At 43.2% G+C, this 21875-nt stretch overlaps 1 protein-coding gene across 2 annotated transcripts in view; it reads right to left on the bottom strand.

Moving 5' to 3' along the window:
- The window catches only part of CHCHD6 (coiled-coil-helix-coiled-coil-helix domain containing 6), a 125924-nt gene that overhangs the window by 75024 nt on the left and 29025 nt on the right, over nt 1-21875 (bottom strand). Inside the window, exons 5-6 of one of the 2 annotated variants that reach the window (XM_064156821.1) lie at nt 15794-15814; nt 10367-10450 (exon numbers count right to left, since the gene is read on the bottom strand). In XM_064156821.1, coding sequence (XP_064012891.1) covers nt 10367-10450; nt 15794-15814 — 105 coding nt within the window. The remainder of the gene's footprint in view (nt 1-10366; nt 10451-15793; nt 15815-21875) is intronic. The other variant, XM_064156822.1, reaches the window with a different exon arrangement.

The raw sequence follows: 21875 nt of genomic DNA, 5'->3' as shown, positions 1-21875 counted from the left end.
GGCAAATTACACAGAAATGAGAGGCTGCACTGATATGTACTGCAGCAGGATAATGTAGTTGGTGCTAAGGTGCAACCACATGAGCAGACCTGAGAAGCAGCACGTGTGCACACATATGTGTATGTGTGTTTGGGCAGGCAAGCATCCCATCAAAAAAGCAGCATTGGTTTTACTGGTAACAGTGCTTCCCATTTACAGAAACAGGGCTACATGTTTACAAATCCCTTTCTGCCTACAAGCAAGCATGTAAACAGCAGAGAGGGGGAGAAAGCAGAAATTAAAATTATCAGGCAATAAGAAAAAGAAAATGATAAAGGGAAAGCTGGGATGAATAAAAAATGGTGAGGGAGCACATGAGAAATTCAGTACCAGGGAAAACTCTCAAAAGTAAGACAAAAGCATCCCTTGTTTTGCTCATTTTGGACTAGACTTGATAACTACTCTCAGGTTGAGTTCTAACAAAGAGACAAGATCACATTCTAGGTCTTTTTGTTCCGCCTTTAACAAGTCTTCATAGTGATACCCTGATGAGACCAGATACCAGATTGTTATCTAAATTCAGCTGCTAAATTCAGTGTTAAGACACTAAGTTCAAACCACACATTGCCACATTTATTTCACAAGTCAAGCCTGAGGATGGATTCCTCCAAGACGAAGCAACCCATAAGCATCATTCTCTCTCTCTCTCTCTCTCTCTCTCTCTTTGCAGAGGTACTCTAAATGCCAGGGAAACAAAATGACTGTAAGGCTTTGACAGCTCACCCTTCAGCACACAGACTGCAAATGCATCTCTACACTAATTGTCCAGCCTGAAGAGGAAGCAAACACTTAGTTGCTGTTTGCATAGAGGCTGTTTGTAATTTGATGTAATGTACTGCACATCAGTCAACACATATCGAAGAGTGAACATACACATTGCAGAGAAGGCAGAGAGGCAGTGCTGACATCTAACACATTTTATTTACTCTATTATAGATGTTCTTTGAGTTCATCAAATTACCAATCAATTTATCTGATCTCTAAAAGCTGGTGTACTGAGGTATATTAACAACTAAACTTTACAAGCTTTCAGCAAAACAGCCATTAAATGGGTGAATTAAGCACAAGCTACTGCAAGTCAGTTTGCAAGCTGGCCAACGGCAACAACGAATCAAACTCTCCCTGCAGACAGGGAGAAGCATTAGGAAGACAGAGCCTCCTCTGGGTGCTGGTCAGCCCTAACAAACACCAGCAGAAAGAAGAAATTATGGGTGCTGCATTCCCATCCCCATCCCCCAGTGTGACATTTAATGTCTGTGAACAACCGAAAGAGGAAGAGGATGAGAGTTCAGAACAAGTTCAGATGACAGTTTCAGGTTAGTTCTTTAATCATTTTGTTCCCATACAGAAATTTAATGCACACACAGCACAAATTCTTCAGTTCTCTACATATCAAGGGCTGCATCCCGAGAGTCACTGCTAGAGCCTACAAGGCAATGTGCACAGAGCCTTGGGCAGACAGCCTGAGCAACCGCGAAGTGATCTGGATGATTAGAACAGATCTTATCAGTCTATTTCAGAAACCTGTACTGGGGATTATTCTTCCTGTGTTCAGAAGATTAAATCAACAGTTTGATGAACTGGGTGCTTTGTTACAGTGCTCCACTGGCCTGAAAGGCAAAGTGCTTTTTTTTGGATGACAACTGTTGTAGAGTCACACAAAGCACTGCTGGGTTTGTAGGAGGATGGGTTTGCAACAGGGGATGAGAACTGAACAAATTAGGTAAGGAAAAATAAAAAGAAACCCAGGAAGACCTTGTAAAGAATATTGTAAGGCTCAATTACAAAGGTAGGGACAAGAAATACTTCTGAAGGGAAACATTTTTGAGAACAGAACCTTGTTTCACACTGGCTTTCCTTTCTCAAAGTACCCCACAGCACTGGCTAAAGCAGTAAGGTAGTGGCTGGCAAGAGAGTGACTGGAGGCAAACAAGGCAGCCCTTACATGCACAGCAATAGCTCACACGCAGCCCTCAGACATTCCAGGCCACTTTATTGTGAAAGTAAATGGTGTCAGTGACACCTGCCAAGACTTATCAACTCGTTTGGAAAAGGGCACTGAATCTTTAACTCCTACTGAGAGAGCAGAGGGTTGGGTTGAAGATAATACCTCAGTGTGCCTGCTTTTTCAAAGGTGGGTGTGCTGGTTTGGGACTAATTGGAATATTCTACGGAGAGAAATTAAATCCTTGCCTGTGAAAAGAAAGAAAAAAAACCAACAGTAACCTACATCACTCATTCTTCTACTGAGAAACTCAAGCAGTCAAAATATAGATAAGACACTCACTTATCATCACACACTTTGCAGTTAGTTCTCACTTCTCCTCTCTGGCAGTCTGTGTGGATGCATCTGCCTTAATTCTTTAATATGACCTAACTCATTTTTCTCTAACCTTCTTGTCATCTTTTTGACATCTCACATCAGATCTCTCCAGATTTATCATGTGAGATATAGGGGGATTGGTCTGGTTATTTCTGAGGGGAGGCAAAAAGAGGGGGAAGGGGGGTGGAGGTTTGGATCAGGAGCCTCTTGGCAGTGTGATTGTTTTGGGAGGGATTTTGTGTTTCTGTATTACTTTTAACTTGCATATAACTGTAAATATTTGTGTACATTGTATGTATATACCTGCTTGTAAATTGTGCTGAGCTGTAAACAGAGCTTACTTAACTTCCAGCTGAGTCTAGTCTGGTGAATTACGGGTCGGGGGGGTACACAGGTGACTCTCAAACCGTCACAGTAGGTGAGTGGCTTCTGGATCTCATGGATACAGGCAGAGCATAAGATCCTGCTGTAGATTAAGGAAAGGTTAATTGGTATAACCATTTAAAAAGTCCTCCAGAGGCCAGAGAGTCTCAGGCAGATGAGCAGCCTGTCCCAGAGGGAGGCCCAGGATATCATAATCTGTTAGTCTATTTCATGTTCCTGTATCTCCCTATGTCAGGGAGTGCACAGCCATTTCACCCTCTCTCCTTTTCTCTGCTCCCAGTGTGCACACTCCTGGGCCTGCCAAGCTTGAACTAGGGCAAGGTTTATAGAAGGCTTTGGAAGGAGGCTGACAAAGCTGGTGAGAGGCCTGGAGCACAGCCCTGTGAGGAGAGGCTGAGGGAGCTGGGGGTGTGCAGCCTGCAGAAGAGGAGGTTCAGGGGGGACCGCACTGCTGTTGACAACTACCTGTAGCCAGGTGGGGGTTGGTCTCTTCTGCCAGGCATCCAGCAACAGAACAAGGGGACACAGTCTCAAGTTGTGCCAGGGGAGGTCTAGGCTGGATGTTAGGAGGAAGTTGTTGGCAGAGAGAGCGATTGGCATTGGAATGGGCTGCCCAAGGAGGTGGTGAAGGCACCGTCCCTGGAGGTGTTCAAGCAAAGCCTGGCTGAGGCACTTAGTGCCATGGTCTGGTTGATTGGAAAGGGCTGGGTGCTAGGTTGGACAGGATGAGCTTGGAAGTCTCTTCCAACCTGGCTGATTCTATGGTTCTAAGGCCCAGGTGGAGGACTGGGCCTAATTTGTCAGTGTATTCCTTTTACCAGAACACCTTTTGTGTGTGTTTGTAAATAGTATTCCTATTTAAACTTCCAGTCCCGTGAGGAGCATTCTTATTTCACTGCTTTGGGAAGGGCTAAAACCTTTTCTGCCCTGGGCAGCTTCTGGCTCAAAACTAGGACAGATCACAACTGCAGGATTCCTTATGCCCTTCAACAGAAATCCCCTGCCACCTCTGCCAGGTGACATTAGTTTGTTCAGCCCCACAGAATCTCTTTTAAATTGATCATGAAGACCCAGTATGAAGAGATTCTTCCAGAAGGCTGCTATCACTTTCTCAGCAGAGATTGTTATTGAGATGAGCTCCTGGTCAAAGAGCACAGAAACATGCAGGGGTGACCTTGATGTGCCAAAAAATGGGAGGATGCTCCAAGAAGAAGGATCAACACCAATAAGAATAACAAACAAAAATAAGTTTGCCTCCCGTTCTTTACACATCCTAAACGCTTTACAAACATGAATTAAATAGGAGGTGCAAGGGCAAAAGGAGATTAACTTACACAAACCAAACAAGATGAATGACACACAAGAAATTGCAAGATTTGTGAAGCTGGCAGAAAAAAGGTTACAGTCTACCTTATTAATAATAATCATTTTAAAAGAGGGTTTTTTTTTTAATGCATCCCTTTCCCACTGGCATAAATGCTCTATAGCTTATGAATATCTCTTGTGTCACTTACTGTTCAGTAAAACTACAAGCAGAACAACACTGCATATTAATGTACCCACTGCTCACAGGAGTCCACAGCCACCTAATAAGAGATAACATGGGAGCTGGGGCTTAGGAAAATCCAGACTAAGTAGACACATCATCTATAGCAAGGAGTTCCACTTCATCTGCCAAGATTACCTTCACTCTTTTTCTACCATTTCACGCTGCTCCAAAGAGCTGCTCATGTTTTGCTTCACTGTAGCACTGCCCTTCACCTTTGCCAAGTGAAGCCCAGCAAGAGGCCAAAAGGCAAAGCAAGTCAAACAAACACTCACTCGGGAGAAAGTATACAACTAACCGAAGAGTTCCACGAGAGACTGCATTTCTTTCTTACCCTTTTTGAAGTGTGCTTCCAGCATTTGGAGAAAGCAGGCCAATGCACACACAGAATGCCTAATAAAAACCCCAGTTCTGAGCAATCTCTATGTTAACTGTTATATCAAGTTACATCCACCGCCCTCCTTCCTCTCTACCCACTTCTCAGTAACACAGAAATGCATGAAAGAACATCAGTTTAACCTTCTCAAATTGAATGTTTCTAAGGGGTTTCTTACAGATTATTAAGTCCAGCTCTCATTCTTTCTACCCAGAGAAACACTCCAGTACAAAACCTCCTTCAAACAGTTCAGACAAGATCCACTTTTGGTGAAACAATTCCAAATTACATGGATGAGACGTAAAATTACTATAACAAGTCAGAGTTAGAAGTTTAACCACTTAAAACAAATTACCCAGCTCTCATGACTGGATTACTTATTGGAGATTAGACAGTCACACTGGAAACAAGTGTGGAATTGAATGGCTGCATCACCAGTTTCCAAATCCTGTGATTACACACAGTTACATAAGAAATAGTTCAAAGGATCTGCTCCCTGTAATTTCCCTTATTAACCAAATACTTGAGGCACACCAAAACAAAAAACATACAAGCAACCCAAGAGACTGAAACACAACCAGTGAACTACCAGAGTGAGGAAAACAAAGGGCATCACAAGATCTTCTGCAAGGAATTTGTTCAAGGAAAGGTGTTTGGTTTAAAATCAAGTCTCAAAAGCATGCACCACAGGGCAGGCAGAACAAAGCCCGCTACGCTTTCACACACACAACTCCTGACAAATCCACAGTGGAGGGTAGGGGGGGAAGAACACCTCCCAGCAACAAATCACAGCATTGGTTTAATCCCACTACAGCTACTTCCTGCATCCAAATCTGCACTCCAAGCAGCAGACTGTACTAGCAGTAGCAGCACCTGGCATTTGCTCAACACAAGTCAGAAGTGTAAATTCATCATTAGGCACTACTCTTCTTCTTGGTGTCAAGCGACAGGACTAGAGGAAATGGTTTCAAGATGCACCAGGGGAGATTCAGACTGGATACTAGAAAATGTTTTTTCACAGAGAGGTTCTCCAGCATTGGGATGGTCTGCTCAAGGGCAGTGGTGGAGTCACCATCCCTGGAGGTGCTTAAGCAGCCTGCAGACCTGGTGCTTAGGGACATGATTTGGGATTGACCCTTATCTGGGTCGAAGCTTGGACTGAATGATTGAGGTCTCCTCCAACTGGATGTTTTCTGTGATTCTGTGACTCAGCAAAGCAAATAGTGTTTCCAGTTCAGCCACCAAACATACTCATGGTTCACCTGCATCTTGAGCACTGCGTGCACAGTTCTGCTTCATATCTCTCAGAGAGGATTAAAGCAAATATAGAAAAGTTTCAAAGTTGGTCATAACATTTGGGGCAAGTATCCCACACACTACCCTGGTCTTGCACTCACCCCAAGACATTCACTTTCAGCCACAGCCAGGACCAGCACACTGAACCAGATGGATCTTCAGAGTGACACAGCACTTCTGCACTTACTGCCTGGCTCTTTCCTATGCCTGAGTAGAAGACATAGGGAAAACTGCAAAAGCTGAAACACTGATTTATTTTTTTTCCCATATATGCCCTTTCCTGTGAAAATTTTAATAAGACTGTCTAGAGAAACTGTGTTTCTCAAGACCTGTTTGAAACGAGGTACACTCACAGTTCATCTCATGCAAAACTAAAGGCAAAGCCTTTTTAGCATTTTTATAGCTTTACTGTTTCACAACACTTTGCCCTCCTATTATAAGCTATTCCATCACACAGATGGAATAACTGAGATAGATGGACTAAGTAATTGTTTCAAACTCCCAAAAGAGAAACAGCTATTAGAAAATGAACAGTTTTCTGATTCCAATTCTGTGCTCTGTCCAGTAGATTACAGAACTCTTTCAGAGATTACAAAATAAAAGGATAATGTATTCACAGAATCTGCTGCATTCAAGGGAACTACTGAGTACAGTTCTGTTCAATACATCTCAAAGACAGAGGCACAAGGGGGAAAGGGCTCAAACACAAGCACGCAGAATGTGAAACCAGGAAAAAGTCATTCACACAAGCAGAGGCTGCAAAGGTGAGGATTGCTCAAGCTTAATGAGAAGGTAAGAGGGAACAGAAGTCTACAGATAATAAATCATGAAGAGAATTCCCTTTATCTCTTTCACATAAAGCATATTAAATGAAAAATGGTTTTGAAGCTGGTAACAGAGAATTTTTAGAGTATAGAAGTTAATCTGTGGTACACACAGCCATGTGATATTGAAAGCAAAGAGCTAAACAAGGCTTCAGGAAAAATGCCTGAGACATGTAGAAGAACAATGGCAGTAAGCCAAGTTCCATTACAGTGAATAAAAATACTGAATGATAAAAAAAACATCTTCTGCAGCAGGGCTTGTGGCAGCCTCCAACTGACAACACTTAGAAAGACTCTTCTCAAAGTTATCCTCCAAAAGTTGTTTTGTTTTGATGAGTTTTTTTTGCACCTTCTTTCCAAATCTGAAAACTGACCACTGTCAGAAGAAACAGGACAGTTTCCATGATGGATTCAGTGCAGCAGCTACTATATTCTAAGGAGTACATAACACAGTTGTTCTTAGCATTCTACCAAGAAGGTATTTAGTTCTCAACTTCAAAAGTTCAAAACATCCACATCCTCCAACACCAAATCTCTAAGCCTCCTGCTACTACCTTCTGTGACCATGCTGCAGTGGAGACAAAAGGCAGTCTGAGTTTCTAGACAGGCACAGCAGAAGAGGACAGGGGAGAATTCCAGACAGCCTGATCCTTAGAAGGAAGAATTTCAGTTTTCTAGCTCCACCCTGAGTCACCACATTCATTCACACACACCTCAACCACCAGTGCCCACAGCCTAACTGACCGTCCCCTCTGAAAATAACACAGAAAGCAAACTGCTATTTCAGAGATCCCTTCCACCTCATCCCCTTATCAACGTGTTGTTTCTCCTTCCTTATGTAGACACACAGCAAGATAGGTAGACATAGATGTATAAAAACATATCTAAGCCTGAGTTGGAACATTTTAGCACAGTGGAAAGTAAATAAATAAAATGTCAAGGTCTGCACTTATTCAACAAATAAAAGCAGAATTACAGAAAAGCAACAGCTAATAAAAAAAGATTGTTCTGTACTATGTTTTCCATCTTTCCAACCATTATAGGAATAAAATTATCCACAGAGAAGATCGAAAAACCTTTTTCAAACCTAATACAATTAAGCTTTATTACACTGTTTCAAGTACATTTCTCTCCTCTCCCTTCTAACCCCCACCACTTCCCACTCCAATCCAGATTAACAGTTGGAGGCATTCTTCTATTTTATTACCAGCAAAATGCTAGTGTGTAAGGGTCAGAAACTATCTAGTGCTTAGAGAAAAGAAAATCTGTCCTTCTACTCTACTTGTTCTCGTGTGCAAAAGCTTCTATGTAGCTCTGCAGTTGAGTAGGACTATGGGCAAGACATCTCACTGCCCTGAGAAGGTCCTGTACTAAAACAGCCATCACCTTGCTTAAAATAAACCCTACCTTGCAGCAAGGGATCTGAAAAGGGAAACACCAAACAAAAGACTTCAAAAAGAAGGCAATGCAGCCTGGACACAAACTTCTCCCCACTCCACTGTCCATAAAGGACAGACACATACACAAATTTTCCCTGCGGTTTCCGCTCCATGAAACCAGATCCAGAGAAGGGAACATAATAGAAGCACACAGCATGAGACCAAGAAATTGCAGAAATTCCCTTTGCCTATGAACATATGGACAACTGTGATAATTAGAACGATAGCTGCTAGATTGTTTGCAATTTCACTCAACAATCCCCATTATCTAGAAATAGAATTTAAAAATCTGAATGCAACACTGAGTGGTAGTTTTAATAGTTTATTTTTTAATGAACTGTATGGATTAAAGTGTTACAGAATTGTATTATGTGAAACTGCTCCTGGGCACATTTTACCACCAATGGCTTAAAGGAAAAAAAAGCTGTATGGACAATCATGCAGGAGCAGGGATGAGAAGGGGAGTGGATGTGCCAATATTTTTATGCCATTTCTGTAACCTGCAGGTTTCCCAAGTTTCATACTCACCATCATGCTACATAGAATCACAGAATTAACCAGGTTGGAAAAGACCTTCAAGATCGAGTCCAGCCTATCACCCAACACCTTCTAATTAACTAAACCATGGCACTAAGTGCCACATCCAGACTCCCTTTAAACATCTCCAGGGATGGTGACTCCACCACCTCCCCAGGCAGCCCATTCCAATGCCAATCACTCTTTCTGTGAAGAACTTCTTCCTAACGCCCAGCCTAAACCTACCCTGGCACAGCTTGCAGCTGTGTCCTCTTGTTCTGTCCCTGGTTGCCTGGGAGAAGAGACCAACCCCTGCCTAGCTACAGCCTCCCTTCAGGTAGTTGTAGACAGCAGTAAGGTCTGCCCTGAGCGTCCTCTTCTCCAGGCTGAACAACCCTCAGCTGCTCCTCTTAAGGCTGTGCTCCAGACCCCTCACCAGCCTTGGTGCCCTTCTCTGGAGATGTTACAGTACCTCAATATCTTTCTCAAGTTGAAGTGCCCAGAACTGGACACAGTACTCAAGGTGTGGCCTAACCAGTGATGAGTACAGGGACAGAGGGACTTCCCTGGTCCTTCTGGCCACACTGTTCCTGATGCAGGCCAGGATGCCATTAGCTTTCTCGGCCGCTTGTGCACACTGCTGGCTCACATTCAGTCAGCTGTCAACCAGTACCCCCACATCCCTCTCCACCTGGCTGCTGTCCACGTTGGTAGTAGAGCTGATTGATTTCTGTCTCTCTACAGCCTACCTTCCTCAATGCTTGTATTTCCTCCTATACTTCACAACTGCAAAGTCACACACATGCGACTCTCTGTCAGGTGGTTTAATTGCTTCAAATTGTAGAATATTATTCTCCACATTTATTAAAAAATAAAGACTGCTTATAACATTATTTCATTTTGCCAGGAAGTGAAAAACACATTAGTTCATAAGGAGCAGCATGGCTGCTCCTGTTTTCATGGCATCAATTTTTAAAAACTCATCATGGTAAACAATTAAACAGTGAAGCAAATCCTATGTTTAGGGAAGAGATTCAAATCCCTAAATGGATTTTTCAAAGGTCATTTCAGGATTAAAAGATGCTTGACAGTGTCTCTTTAAATCATGCTCATTTCACAGCCTTATCCAGCAAGAAGCAGGCGGTGCACTGCAGCACCACCCCTTGAACCACTGGGCTCCCCAGAGAAAAATCAATTATACAACTTTAATTCATATTTATAGCAAGATTTGTAGTTGTTTGGGGGTTTAGTTTAGGAAAGAACCTGAAACAAAAGAAATCTTACAAAAGGACACTTGTTTTTTCAACTTAGCTTTCACCTAAACCCCACGCTGAAAAAAGAAAATAAAGATTGACTCCTTTTATTTCAGACCAGTTAAAAGCCTCTCATTCAGCCAGTTAAAAGCCTCTCATCTTTCAAATGAGAGTTGTTCAAAAGACTTGGTTTGTACAGCTTTTTCATCACCTCCACGTGTAAGGGCTGAGCAACAGACAGATGTTGGGTGCTGACAGCTCTGGGTTTCAGCACAACGCTGCTTGTTTCTCTGCACTGAGGATCCACACAGACCTGCATCCAATCCCATCAGTATTCAGAGGCCACAAACCAAAGACAACTTAGCCTTACCTTCCTCTCAATGCGAGCCAACTGCTCTTTGTAGAAGGCCTCTCGCTGCTTCAGCTCTGCCTCCCTGCCTTGCAGCTCTGCAGCCTAGGAAGAAGAACAAAAGAGCATCAGTAGAAGAAGAAATCAAAACTCAAAATTGTGAGTGCAAGAAAAGAACGTGGGATGCAGGCTGGAAGGAACTAAAGACAAGAAAATTCAAAAATCACTGCTCAGGACAGCTGTATGAGCTCACTCTTGGTGGAACTGCAAGCTTTCAGTATTGCAATTCGTTTTGGATTATCTCCACAAGTTTTAAATGCTCTTATGAGTACCAAACTCATCAACTTGATTTCATTTTTCCCTATTAAATGAACCCTACAACCACAAAAGTTGACACCTTCCTACTGCCTTTTTCAAAACTCCACCTTACCCAAGGCCTTACTCTTCAAGAATCATGATGTTTACTACTCCACTGTTCTTCACCTCACCTTAAAAATAATCTTCAAACCCTCCACTTTACAAACACTTGTCCCTCAGTGTCAGAAAACTTCTACAGATTTAACAGATGCCTGCAATCATGAAAAAGAGCTGAAACACAAGTCCAAGCTGCAACATTTATATAGCAACACACGTCACTGAATGTGGACTTGCTTTTACACACATACCTAGAGAGTATCCTGATAATTACATGCACTCTCCACACTCTCTCTGGGCATGCCTCACCAGCATCCCCAGGGCTCCTTCAGCTGGGTGCTGCAGATTTGGAGGGGATATTGGTGTCTATATAGTCTTCCTTTCCCATCTTCCAAAGTGTTAAGTGTGACACCTCCAGAACAGCAAACCTGGTATACAAGCACTTGCTCTAGCATAGCTTGGCCATCAACTAAATGATGATCAATTGTGCAGTTACAGCAACAGCTTTTACCTTTCAGCTCTTAGCAACCATCAATTCTTTATAGCATTCCCATCCCTAAATTGAACTAGCACTAAGAAAATATGGCATTGATGGACCCAAACCAAACTTTTTAAGCTTAAAAATAAGAAGCAACAACAGTAAGAAGGTGTTTTCCTTCCTCCATCCCACCCCCAAATCTCTGGGCTCACATAAATTATTACCAAGCCAGAAGACCTTTCAAACTAGAATTATTACTCTGTTTAACATGAGCACAAACCCTGCTTCTCTACATCATCTCGGCAGCATTGCTCTTAACTTAAGTGATGATGGTACAATCACAGAAAATGCTGGTCCAATATGACTAAGCAGCTGGGACAGAAACATCCTCACGGGCTCAGATCTGCCCTTTTATGGCCAGCAGCCACTGTTAATGAGAAAAACTATAACTGAGAGTCAGTTGCTGTGCATTTCCTTCTTTCTACTCCCCTGCTGATAGAAATACAGTGGTATAATAGGGCTTAGAAGAGACTTTAAGCTAGGCAGGTTGATAAGCAAGAAGAGAAGTACATGAAATAATGGGTTTTCAGGGCTGTGGTGGTGTCTGTTTTTAAAGGAAAAAGGACTATACTGGTTTTCACATTTGTCACCCAGCCAACAGGGCCAAAGGAAGGCACAAGCACTACAGACTCACATCTAAATCCATTTGCTCTCAAAAACCATCTGATTAAAGGCAAAATCTTTGGCTTAGGTTTAACCAGGTCTGTATCCTGCAGCTCACAGACCATCTGAAACAGGATGGGAAGGAGGGTGAGAATCAGCTGCCGCAGACATGAAGCATGACCGAAGAGATACCAGAGGAACAATAGGGGCAGTGATGGGCACTTTGTAAGTGTCAAAATTATTACCATTTCTGTGATAAGAGAACCAAAGCTATCCTTCTGAACCAATATCCACCTTCTGTACAGAAAAGGAATATCCAACTTCAGATGAGGTGAAACAGACGTAGCAGGCAGGGTGGTCTGGTGAATGACCAAAGGAATCCAATTCTCCTGTTGATTTTCTGCATAACACTCACAAAATTAGATTACTAAACAAGTGATTTGTATTTCCTTAATGGGAAAATAAAGAAAAAGAAAGAATGCATAGTACTGACCCCTCAGCACAGTTCAGATGTAATGTGAAGTGTATTTCAAGACAGAAAAAAAAATAACTCTTTAAAAATGCAAGAAAGTTTCTGCTTAATCTAAATCAATCAATTGTGTGTCAGTGCTGCTCTCCTGGGGTAGTACACTGCTCTGGGAGCACAAACCCAACACTTTTAACAGTGGCAACAGGCTTTATTGCTTCTGGCAAGACACAGATATGAAATGTCTGGAAGGGAACACAAGCTGAATACCTGACCTTTGAAGTGGGGTGCTGAGATGGAGACACAAGAGGTGTGCTGATCTACACAGTGGCAACCCATGGACCCACAAGCAGGCCTGATGGAGCTGGGGGGCCCACAGTGAGTAACACCTCCACAACAATGCGCCCTGCAGCAGGCAGACATTCCATCAGTGACTTCTGGAAAGAGCTTGCAAGGCTGATGTCAAAGAATCAGGACTAGATTTGCCAGTTGCATACACACACATGCCATTTGTCCCTCCAAGAAATTTCTGCTGTTCTACCTGCCTTTATTCTTCCACTTACTGCCATAAGTTAGGGTGGTGAACCAAAGGCTGCACAAAAAGTTTCTACTTACAACTCAAACACTTCCTGTGCTTTGTTTGTTTTTAAGAGCTGCTGATGCTTCAGTGCACTAAAGTACACTGAGAAACATTCTATTAGTGACTGATCTGCTTGAAAGTCGCCGTTTCCCTCTATCCCCAGCTGTTATTACTAGAAACTTTAGTATGCTTTGTGATGATATTTGAGGTATGAATGGTACAGTCAGAGCATGTGTCACTTGAAATATTCACTGTTCCAAAACTGGGTTAGGCAACAAGGGACATTTTGTATGAACACAGGATATTTATTAAGAGTTCCTCTAGTCCTGCTGCTTATTCCCTACCTGAAGTCAGAAGCTTGTGATGCCCCAGACAGAACTGGCTGCTATGGAAATGATTACATTTCACAGGGGATTGACACTGCAGGTGCCAAACAAAGCAGATATGCTTTTCACATAAAGGCCTTTAGAACTAAAGAAGGAAGGCAAAGAGAAGACATGCATGATAACACACTGGTTTGAAACTTATACATCATAAAGTCACATTTCACATCCACGCTGCAGAATCTACAGCTGAGCTTGGACTTATCATGCAAGAGATGACCAAAGCCCAGAGAACAGGTCTAAGAAAGTGTAGTTTGAAACACAAGAGAGTGTGATGTCGAAGAAATACAAAGACAGAAAGAAAACAGAGGGAGAGGAGAAAGAGTAGAGTTGGTTGTAGAACACACAGATGCATCCAAAACTTAGAAAAGTAGTGTGTGACACCACATACTTGTGAAAGAGGATGCACACAATAGGCAGCTGCCCTCTGTATAAAACACAGGTATGAGGTACACTCAGGAAACACTCAAGAACTCCCTGTGACATATCAGAAGTTACAACCATTGCTTTCTTACAGAAGAACAGTGAAAGTAAACTACTAGCATTAAACTTTAACCTTTTTTTCCCACAAGCCAAAGTTTTTCCAGGTTATTTCAGCACTGCTCTGAACCATGCCAAAGATCTAGAGCAGAGACACGTGCTCTCACTTTATCAACCAACCCGTTTAGAAAGCAACTGTGAAAGCACATTTCTAAAGCTATGCATTACATACTGGCTCAACTGAAGAATGCAAGTACTGGCCTGCTAACTGACAGGCAGGCCAAAAGAAATATTTTACAAGCCTCTTAATTGAGGTAATGAAATATTATTGGTCCATGCTCTATGAACAAAGCCAGACACTCTTAGCCTCGTCCTGAACTGACATCATCATGCAGCACATCAGACCATGCAACTGATTTTCTAGGAGCTGGGCTGTGGTCTAGCTACATTCATGCACAGATTAGCTTTGGCTTTCCTCTCCCTTCCCAAAATATCACCAGATCTGTACTATTTTTAAGATCTGTACTATTTTTAATCACAGTCCCTTCTCATCACCTTGTTAAATATGAAAAGCGGGAAGGAAATCTGCTTGGAAAGAAAAAAGCTTCTTGGCAGGGTCGTATTACAGTAGGGAATGTGGCACCTAGGAATAAAGTGCAGCAATTACACAAGCCACATCTGACAGCTAGCATCAGGCTGTCTCTTCCTGCAATACTGTTGGGATTCTGGGATATGGGGAGAGGGCATGGAGAAGATACTGGAAGGTAAAGAACACACCACCACAAACACACTCCTGTCTGCAAAGGGCAAGACAAGCTAAAAAGAAAGGTCCATACCTCAATCTATTAAAAGAACTTCCTCAAAAGGAAGTCACAACATTTGGCAACACTACTGTGAAAAAATATTTATCTTCTTGGCAAAACACACTCACCAGTCACAGAAGAACTAGCAAGATGATGCCTGGAGAATCAGTTGGAAGCAGTCCAGGGAAGGATAAAGGAAAGGTCCTTAAGTCTCTATCAAATGACTTGTTTCAACATCATCTTCTCTGTGCTGAGAGGAGTTATCAGCTTCCCCCAAAGGTATCCAGTAACATCTCCCAGCAGCACAGCAGGGATGTTTTGGCTGAGTAGCTCAGCTTGCCACACTTCACAACTGCAAATTCCTATACCTCGTGCTTTCCCATGTCTCTCCTAGTTCTGGTGGCAGTCCAGGTAGCAGGGGAGAAAAATAACTGCTATTGAAGGCTCCAAGACTAGAAGGAGAAACTGACAACAAAACACTGCAAAACAGAACTAGCTCCAGAATTAGCTAGCGGGCACGGTCCTCACCAAGCCAAAAAGGCATGGCAGAGCTGAAAGGGCAACACTGAAACAACAAGAGGCAGCTTGCACACATCGTGCCTGAAACTGAACAGCAGAACTTTACAGGGAGGCCTGTACTGGACAAGCAGCCACAGGGGAGTCTTGACTCAACCTTCACTTGCATCAGCAGAAATACCATCACTGGTGTGAAGCCACCAGCAGCCACTATTCCAGACACATGAGGCCTACAAAATCACTTGCTTTTTGTCCTCTCTCTCATTCTGTTGAGGGCAGGTGATAGAGTTCTTTTTGTTTGTGTTGTTTGGGTTTTGTTTAGGTGTGTTTTTTTTAGAACCCAGATGTAGACTCATGGCCTTGAAAAGCAGCAGTGGTGCAACCTTCATTTCCTCCTGCTTCTGCTACTCCCTAAGCCAACAACACACATCACCAGATCAAGTTCGGTTTCAGCAGCTGTAAGCTACACAAAAGGAACCAGTGAAAATCTTTATGGAGGAAATAATATGCAATTTTCTAGCTGAACACCTTTTAAAATGTAATGACAGAAAATAAAATCCTGCATCTGTGCTCAGCAATAACAATCTGTACGCGAGCAGTAACAACATGACACTTGGAATAAGCAAGATCCAGACAGAGAGAGGGGGAAAAAAAAGAGTGCTTACCCAGGCGTCCAAATCCGCAGGCTTGGAATACAGAGAGCAGGAGAGAGAAAGGAAGAGAAAAGAGAAATCAGTGATTTATGGAGACTGCCTGCTGCTGCACAATGTGGTTTTAGGATGGCAAGTTTAGAAAAGTTGATTTAAAATGACAAGCACCTTAAGCAGCGCAGTGCCAGCCCCTGCTGGGAACTCGTGCTAGTACCGCAAAACCAAAGCACAGGCACCGCCATATAGGAAAACAAAGCAAAGCCCCCAAAGGCTGCTGCAGGATTGCCCTGCAGGGTGGAAGAAAAGGGAAGAGAGCTGTGAAGCAGCCAGTTTCAGGGAGTCAAACGTGGTGCTGCACAGTATCAGCGATGCTGACATCCACAACGCACAGCAGTGAACGTGGCGATGCCAGGCACACTCAAGGGGAGGTGGCCAACAACCGCAGCTTCCAAATGACCTGCAGAGGACAAACAACCTTCAGCAAGGGCACTTTTGAATGCACAAGCTGACCTACATAGCAAGTCATCTTCTTTACTGTACAGCTTCCATGAGTGCACTCTAAGAAAAAGCCAGTTGATTGATCAGATGTCCAACCAGATTCCCCTTCAAAGGCAACTGGACACATCTGTAGTGCACAGTCCAAACTTCTGCCAAATCAAATCTGCCTTCACCTGCTCCTTCTTTCACAGACAAGCCTATTTCAGTATGAAGAGATGCAGATGTAACAGACTGCAGCACGAACTCTTATTTACTTATTCCTACTTTTTACTTATACAGTAACCCTGCAGCACCAGAGCAACTACAAGATGCTAAACATTTGATGCCCAGAACTATTTCTTTCTGGGAGCCAAGGCACTTATGTGGCAGGCACAGCTCTCATTTGCTGTCAAGCGCTGCAAGGCTTCCCAGCCTCTCAGTGCTACATGCAATCAGCTGCACATTTGTGCAGCAAGAACTCCAGAAAGGCTGGCCTTTCTTATTATGATTATTTGTTTGAGGAGAGTTGACAGGGCAGGAGGAACCTTCCTCTTGGTCATAGTTCGGTGCCAGAGGGAGCAGAGACTAGAGTGCCATATGTTTACGGGATCTGCCATCATTTTAATGGCAGAGTGACTTCTTCAGGTAACTGAGAGATGATGTATCATCAGCTGTGTGTGTCAGCCATCCTCATCCTTTGCAACAGCTGAGAGGGCTGGAACTGAAATCTACAGCTGAACCAAGGGAAGTCAATTTTCCCTTCTCTGCAGACGGGTTTGATACAGCAGCAGCAAGTCCTTAGCCAAACAAACCAATCCACAGCAGGTGTTCACCAGTAATCACTGACCAGTCTTGACAAAAGCCTGATTTGAATAACATTTTTCTTCCTGTTGATTTTTACAGTCAGGACAGATGTGCTTAGGTTTGTTTTCACATTTTAGCAATTGCAAGGCTTTCCGTCCTCAGCAGATGGATGGGAGGAGCACGGGGCTCTTTATGGTGCATGTTATTATTTCAGCAGGTAGGTCATGCACACACACCAGTAGCTCTTTACTGGTTATACATCTGTCATGCTTAGAGTGCCTAAGACATTAACTGTCACTGGTGGACAAACACTTGCAGGACAAAAGGAACATGAGGTAGTAACACTGGACAATTGCTGAGAAGAAAGGGAGGAGGAACCAGCCCTACTGCCAAGAGAAATAACAACAGGCACTAGCACAGGCTGAGAGCTGCCCTGCTAGAAAGCAGCTCCATGGAGAAAGACCTTGGAGTCCTGGTGGACAAGTACTGCATGGGCCAGCAACGTGCCCTTGTGGCCAAGAGCACCAATGGCATCCTGGGCTGCATCAGGAAAAGTGTGGTCAGCAGCTCTAGGGAGGTTCTTCTCCCCCTCTACTCTGCCCTAGTGAGACCACACCTGGAATACTGTGTCCAGTCATTGGCTCCCCAGTTCAAGAGAGACAGGGACCTGCTGGAAAGAGTCCAGTGAAGAGCCACAAGGATGACTGGGAGATTTGAGCATCTCCCATTCGAAGACAGACTAAAAGCCCTGGGGCTGTTTAGTCTGAAGAAGAGAAGACCGAGAGGAGATCTGATTAACGTGTACAAATATCTGAGGGGTGTCAAGTGGATGGGGCAAATCTCTTTTTGGTAGTCAGCAGCAGCAAGACAAGGAGCAGTGGATACAAACTGAAACACAGAAGGTTTCATCTCAACATGAGGAGAAATTTCTTTACAGTGAGGGTGACAGAGCCCTGGAACAGGCTGCCCAGTTTGATCCTGGAGTCTCCTTCCCCAGAGACTTTCAAAATCCATCTGGCTGTCTTCTGCGCAAACTACCCTAGGGGATCCTGACTTGGCAGGCAGGTTGGACTTGATTTCTGGAGGTCCCTTCCAACCTCTAAAGTTCTGTAATTCTGTGATCTCTTCTATGGTTATTGCCTAGGGCTTGAATTTTGTCACCTTTCAGGAGAGGGGAAAATTATTACTCCAAGAATAGACAGAGAGACCACTGAACAGAAACAGGAAAATTAAAACAGGTATAGATGCACTACAATATATTGCTGTGCTGGGGAAAAAAATAACTACATTTGCAGTGAAGCACAGGCTAAATAAAATAACATTAAAAATGACAGCTCAGGAGGGCTACTGGCTTAAGTTTTGCTGCCTTGTAAGCCTGTGCCAAGTTCTGTTTGCAGATCTGCCCTTACCAACGTTGTCCAATAATAAAAGACAGTGAGTCCACCAGTATTTTCAAAGCTTAAGTATACTGTTTAAGAAATGAGGAACATCTGGGTTCTGGGCTTCCTGACTGAGTGAGCTTCACTTCCAGCTCCCACCTAGGAGCTTTTGAAGTTTTATAGTCCCAGCCTTTAGCACCCTTAGTCAGTATGGTTGAACCTTTCTGCTAAAACAAGTGCTCATTTCTCTTCCAGGTAACCCAGTGGTCAGCCAGCACAGGCAGATGAATGTACCATGGACCTAAGCACCAATCAAGGTATTTCTCTCAACAATCAGAGATAAAAAGAAAATATTGAAACTGACCTCAGGTCAAACTGGCAACTTCTCTCCTAGGTATTTAGGACAGGTAGAAGAGGTGGCACTGTCTGTTCAGAGAAGTCTCTGGCTTGGATATGGAAAGCATGCATGCAATGCACCTGTGCTTCCACATATTTCACATGGGAGCACTGATTATTCAGGCAGAGGATGCTTTCCCACATATGTATCACAGCCCAACTTCCAATGCAATCAAGAAAACAGTGCCAAGTGAGCATTTCTCAGCTAGGGACAATTGCCAGCACCTTCTCCAGAAGCCACACACTGCATCACCCATACATGACTGCCAGAATGGGCACACCTCTCATGTCTGTCACGGTCTGGGCAAATGTAAAAATGGCACTGAGCCATCAAAATGTAGCTCTGCATCTGACAGTGAGGGAAGAGATCAGCATGATAAAATAGCAGTCTTAGGAAGGGCAGAGCCTTTGCAACCTTACAGTTTCACCCTAGACATCCATTACCTTGCCACAGTGAATATCTCTGTCACACAACTAATTTCACTACGGCGTGACCAGTGACTCCAGGAATCCAGACTACCAGCTTGGTAGAGATCTCCTACTTAAGAACTCAAAACAGAGTATTTTTAGGGACACTGCCAACTTTAGGATTGGAAGATAGAGTGGGAGATGCGAGAAATGAGAGGCAGCAGGTGTCCAAAACCCAAGACAGCTGCTGGCAACAACTTTTGCGCTCGTGTCAGTATCTGAAGAGCTCTGCAACACATATTCTAACATCTTGATGACCAGACTTCATCACTGAATGAGCAAAGAGTCATTTCTTCTTAAGGTGATAATCCAGCTCTAAACTTTTCCACAATGACAGAAATTAAAGCATTTAAAAGAACTGACTATCCACTCCAGACCCTTAAATGCTTCTAGTTTAGCAGAAAATTGAAGCAGTGTCAATATTAAATGTAACGAGTCAGAGATGTAACCAACTGACATGGGAGAAGCAGCAAGAAAAGACACTGAACAGCAATCAATTTTGAGGAAAGGCTGTGATGAAACTGCTCAACTAATGTATACAGAGCATACACGATTCTATAAACATGAAGAAGAGAAGCAGCAGAAAAACCCTCTGCCCTTTTACGATTCAGGGCCAACTGCACTCCTAATACTTGTAGCACTGCTGCAAATAGGTTTGCAATGCTGACAGTTGATAGTTTTCATTTAAAACAAAATAAAGAGGAACCTATTTCATAAAATACAAAGTAAACCATCTGCTCTCATTGCTTGCTTTAATACTTTAGCCCATTTCCACACTCTTCTTTTCCCATCACCACTTCTATGCATGCATACATACATACAGTCCTCATTTTGTAGGCTGCCAACAGGCAAAGCATCCAACGTCCATAGAAATCTTACAGAGCGTAGGCTCTCTAGAGATGTGTGCTGAAGATGCTGATATCTGATAGCAGGTGAGTCAACAACTCCCTCTAAGTTTTTCCCTCCTTGATGAAATTCATATTCTGACTGTTAGACCTAAGAACCTCCAAGTCCCTGACCAGTTTAGCCAAAATCAAAATAAACATCTCCGGAGAGAGCATCAAGAAATTCTCAATTAATTACAACTTTCTATCCCAGAACATATTTCAGACCCTGCTGAGTCACTGAGGTATTTTCTCATAAAGCTAGAATCAAAGGCCACTCAATTCTTCTTGGATTGTTTCTAGCTCATAATCATTAATACAGCTTCCCATTATGCTAGCCTAAGGGTGGCATATGGCTTTCTAGGGATAAGGACAGACGGGGGAAAATAACAGTTACGCATGCCTACATCCCCATCTCATTTCTGTGCGTGCACATGGGGATAGAGCTTTCTCTTGCCAGATTCTTAAATACCAAATACATTAGCTTCCGAGTCAAACAGAGGGCTTCAAACACGACCACTGTTTTGCAAACCAAAAAAATCCAGATGACATTCACAATCAACCCATGTGCTTCCAAGCAGCAAAAAAGAGAGATGAACCGTGGCAGCGCAGACGGAATTCCCTTGCCACATTTTCTCTCAGACACTACATGCAATTTTTACCTTCCTCTGAACAAAACAATTATAGACACCAGCCAATGGATACAGGTCCTGTAGAGTGAAGGCCTAGCATAGAAGATTAGACATCTAATTTATTTCTTTTTTTTAATTACTTCAAACTATACCACTGAAGAGAAACACAGTGGACTCTGGGGCTGCTTTTTAACACAGGCAAAGAGTGTCTTAACGGCATGCTCGAGTAAGAAACTCCTTGAAAGCTTTCAGTCATGGTCACACTCTCCCAGTCCTCCCACAGGTAGAGAGCCAGGTGCACTTTCAAACATCACCATTTATGTTTTTACCCGCTCTGACAGCCTTGTAAATTCTCCTTTTCTCCCTGCTCTTCCATCTCAGAGATAAAAAAAGCACGCTTTACACAGCCTTAGAGGATGGGTATCTTTCTGGAGGCAGAATCCAAACCCACCACTTTGCCAAGATGTATGTGGGAAAGGCATACAGTACTCAGCACCTAGAACAAAGCAAGTGGATTCCAAAGCCTGACAGAAAGCACCACAAAAAGCAGAGGAGTCCAATTTAAATGAATGGTCTGGACTAGCACATAGACACAACCATGCTCACAGCAAGGTGTTACCTATGGAATAAAACAGAGTCAAAACACATAGGAATATTAATCAGAGACTTCACAGGAAGGAAAAAAAAACATACAAGTGAGAAACTTCATTGCAGCCTCCATCTCTATGCTCACTAAAGAGAAACAAGCAGGCAGCAATGAATTTCCCTACAACCAGTTCTTAAAATGTACCTTGGTCTTCGCCTGCAGCATTCCCTACATCCTAGGCCACACTTGGTGTTATGAAAAGGCTGCCAATTAAGTTGTGGTTTTGAGCTATCGACAAAATGTCCACTAGAGACTCCGATTCTTGCTTCTAAAGCACTTGAAACCCACTGTGTGCTTTAGGAAGAGAATATACTGGTTCTCAAATACGTGCAATCTTGGCTCCTCACAAAGCTGTGATCAGAGAAAATGCTGCAAGGTTGCACCTTTCAGTGAAGTCCAAGCATATCATAA

The sequence above is a fragment of the Pogoniulus pusillus genome, chromosome 16, assembly GCF_015220805.1.
Source record: "Pogoniulus pusillus isolate bPogPus1 chromosome 16, bPogPus1.pri, whole genome shotgun sequence".
Taxonomy (NCBI): Eukaryota; Metazoa; Chordata; class Aves; order Piciformes; family Lybiidae; genus Pogoniulus; species Pogoniulus pusillus.
This window is presented reverse-complemented; position numbering and strand designations above follow the sequence as displayed.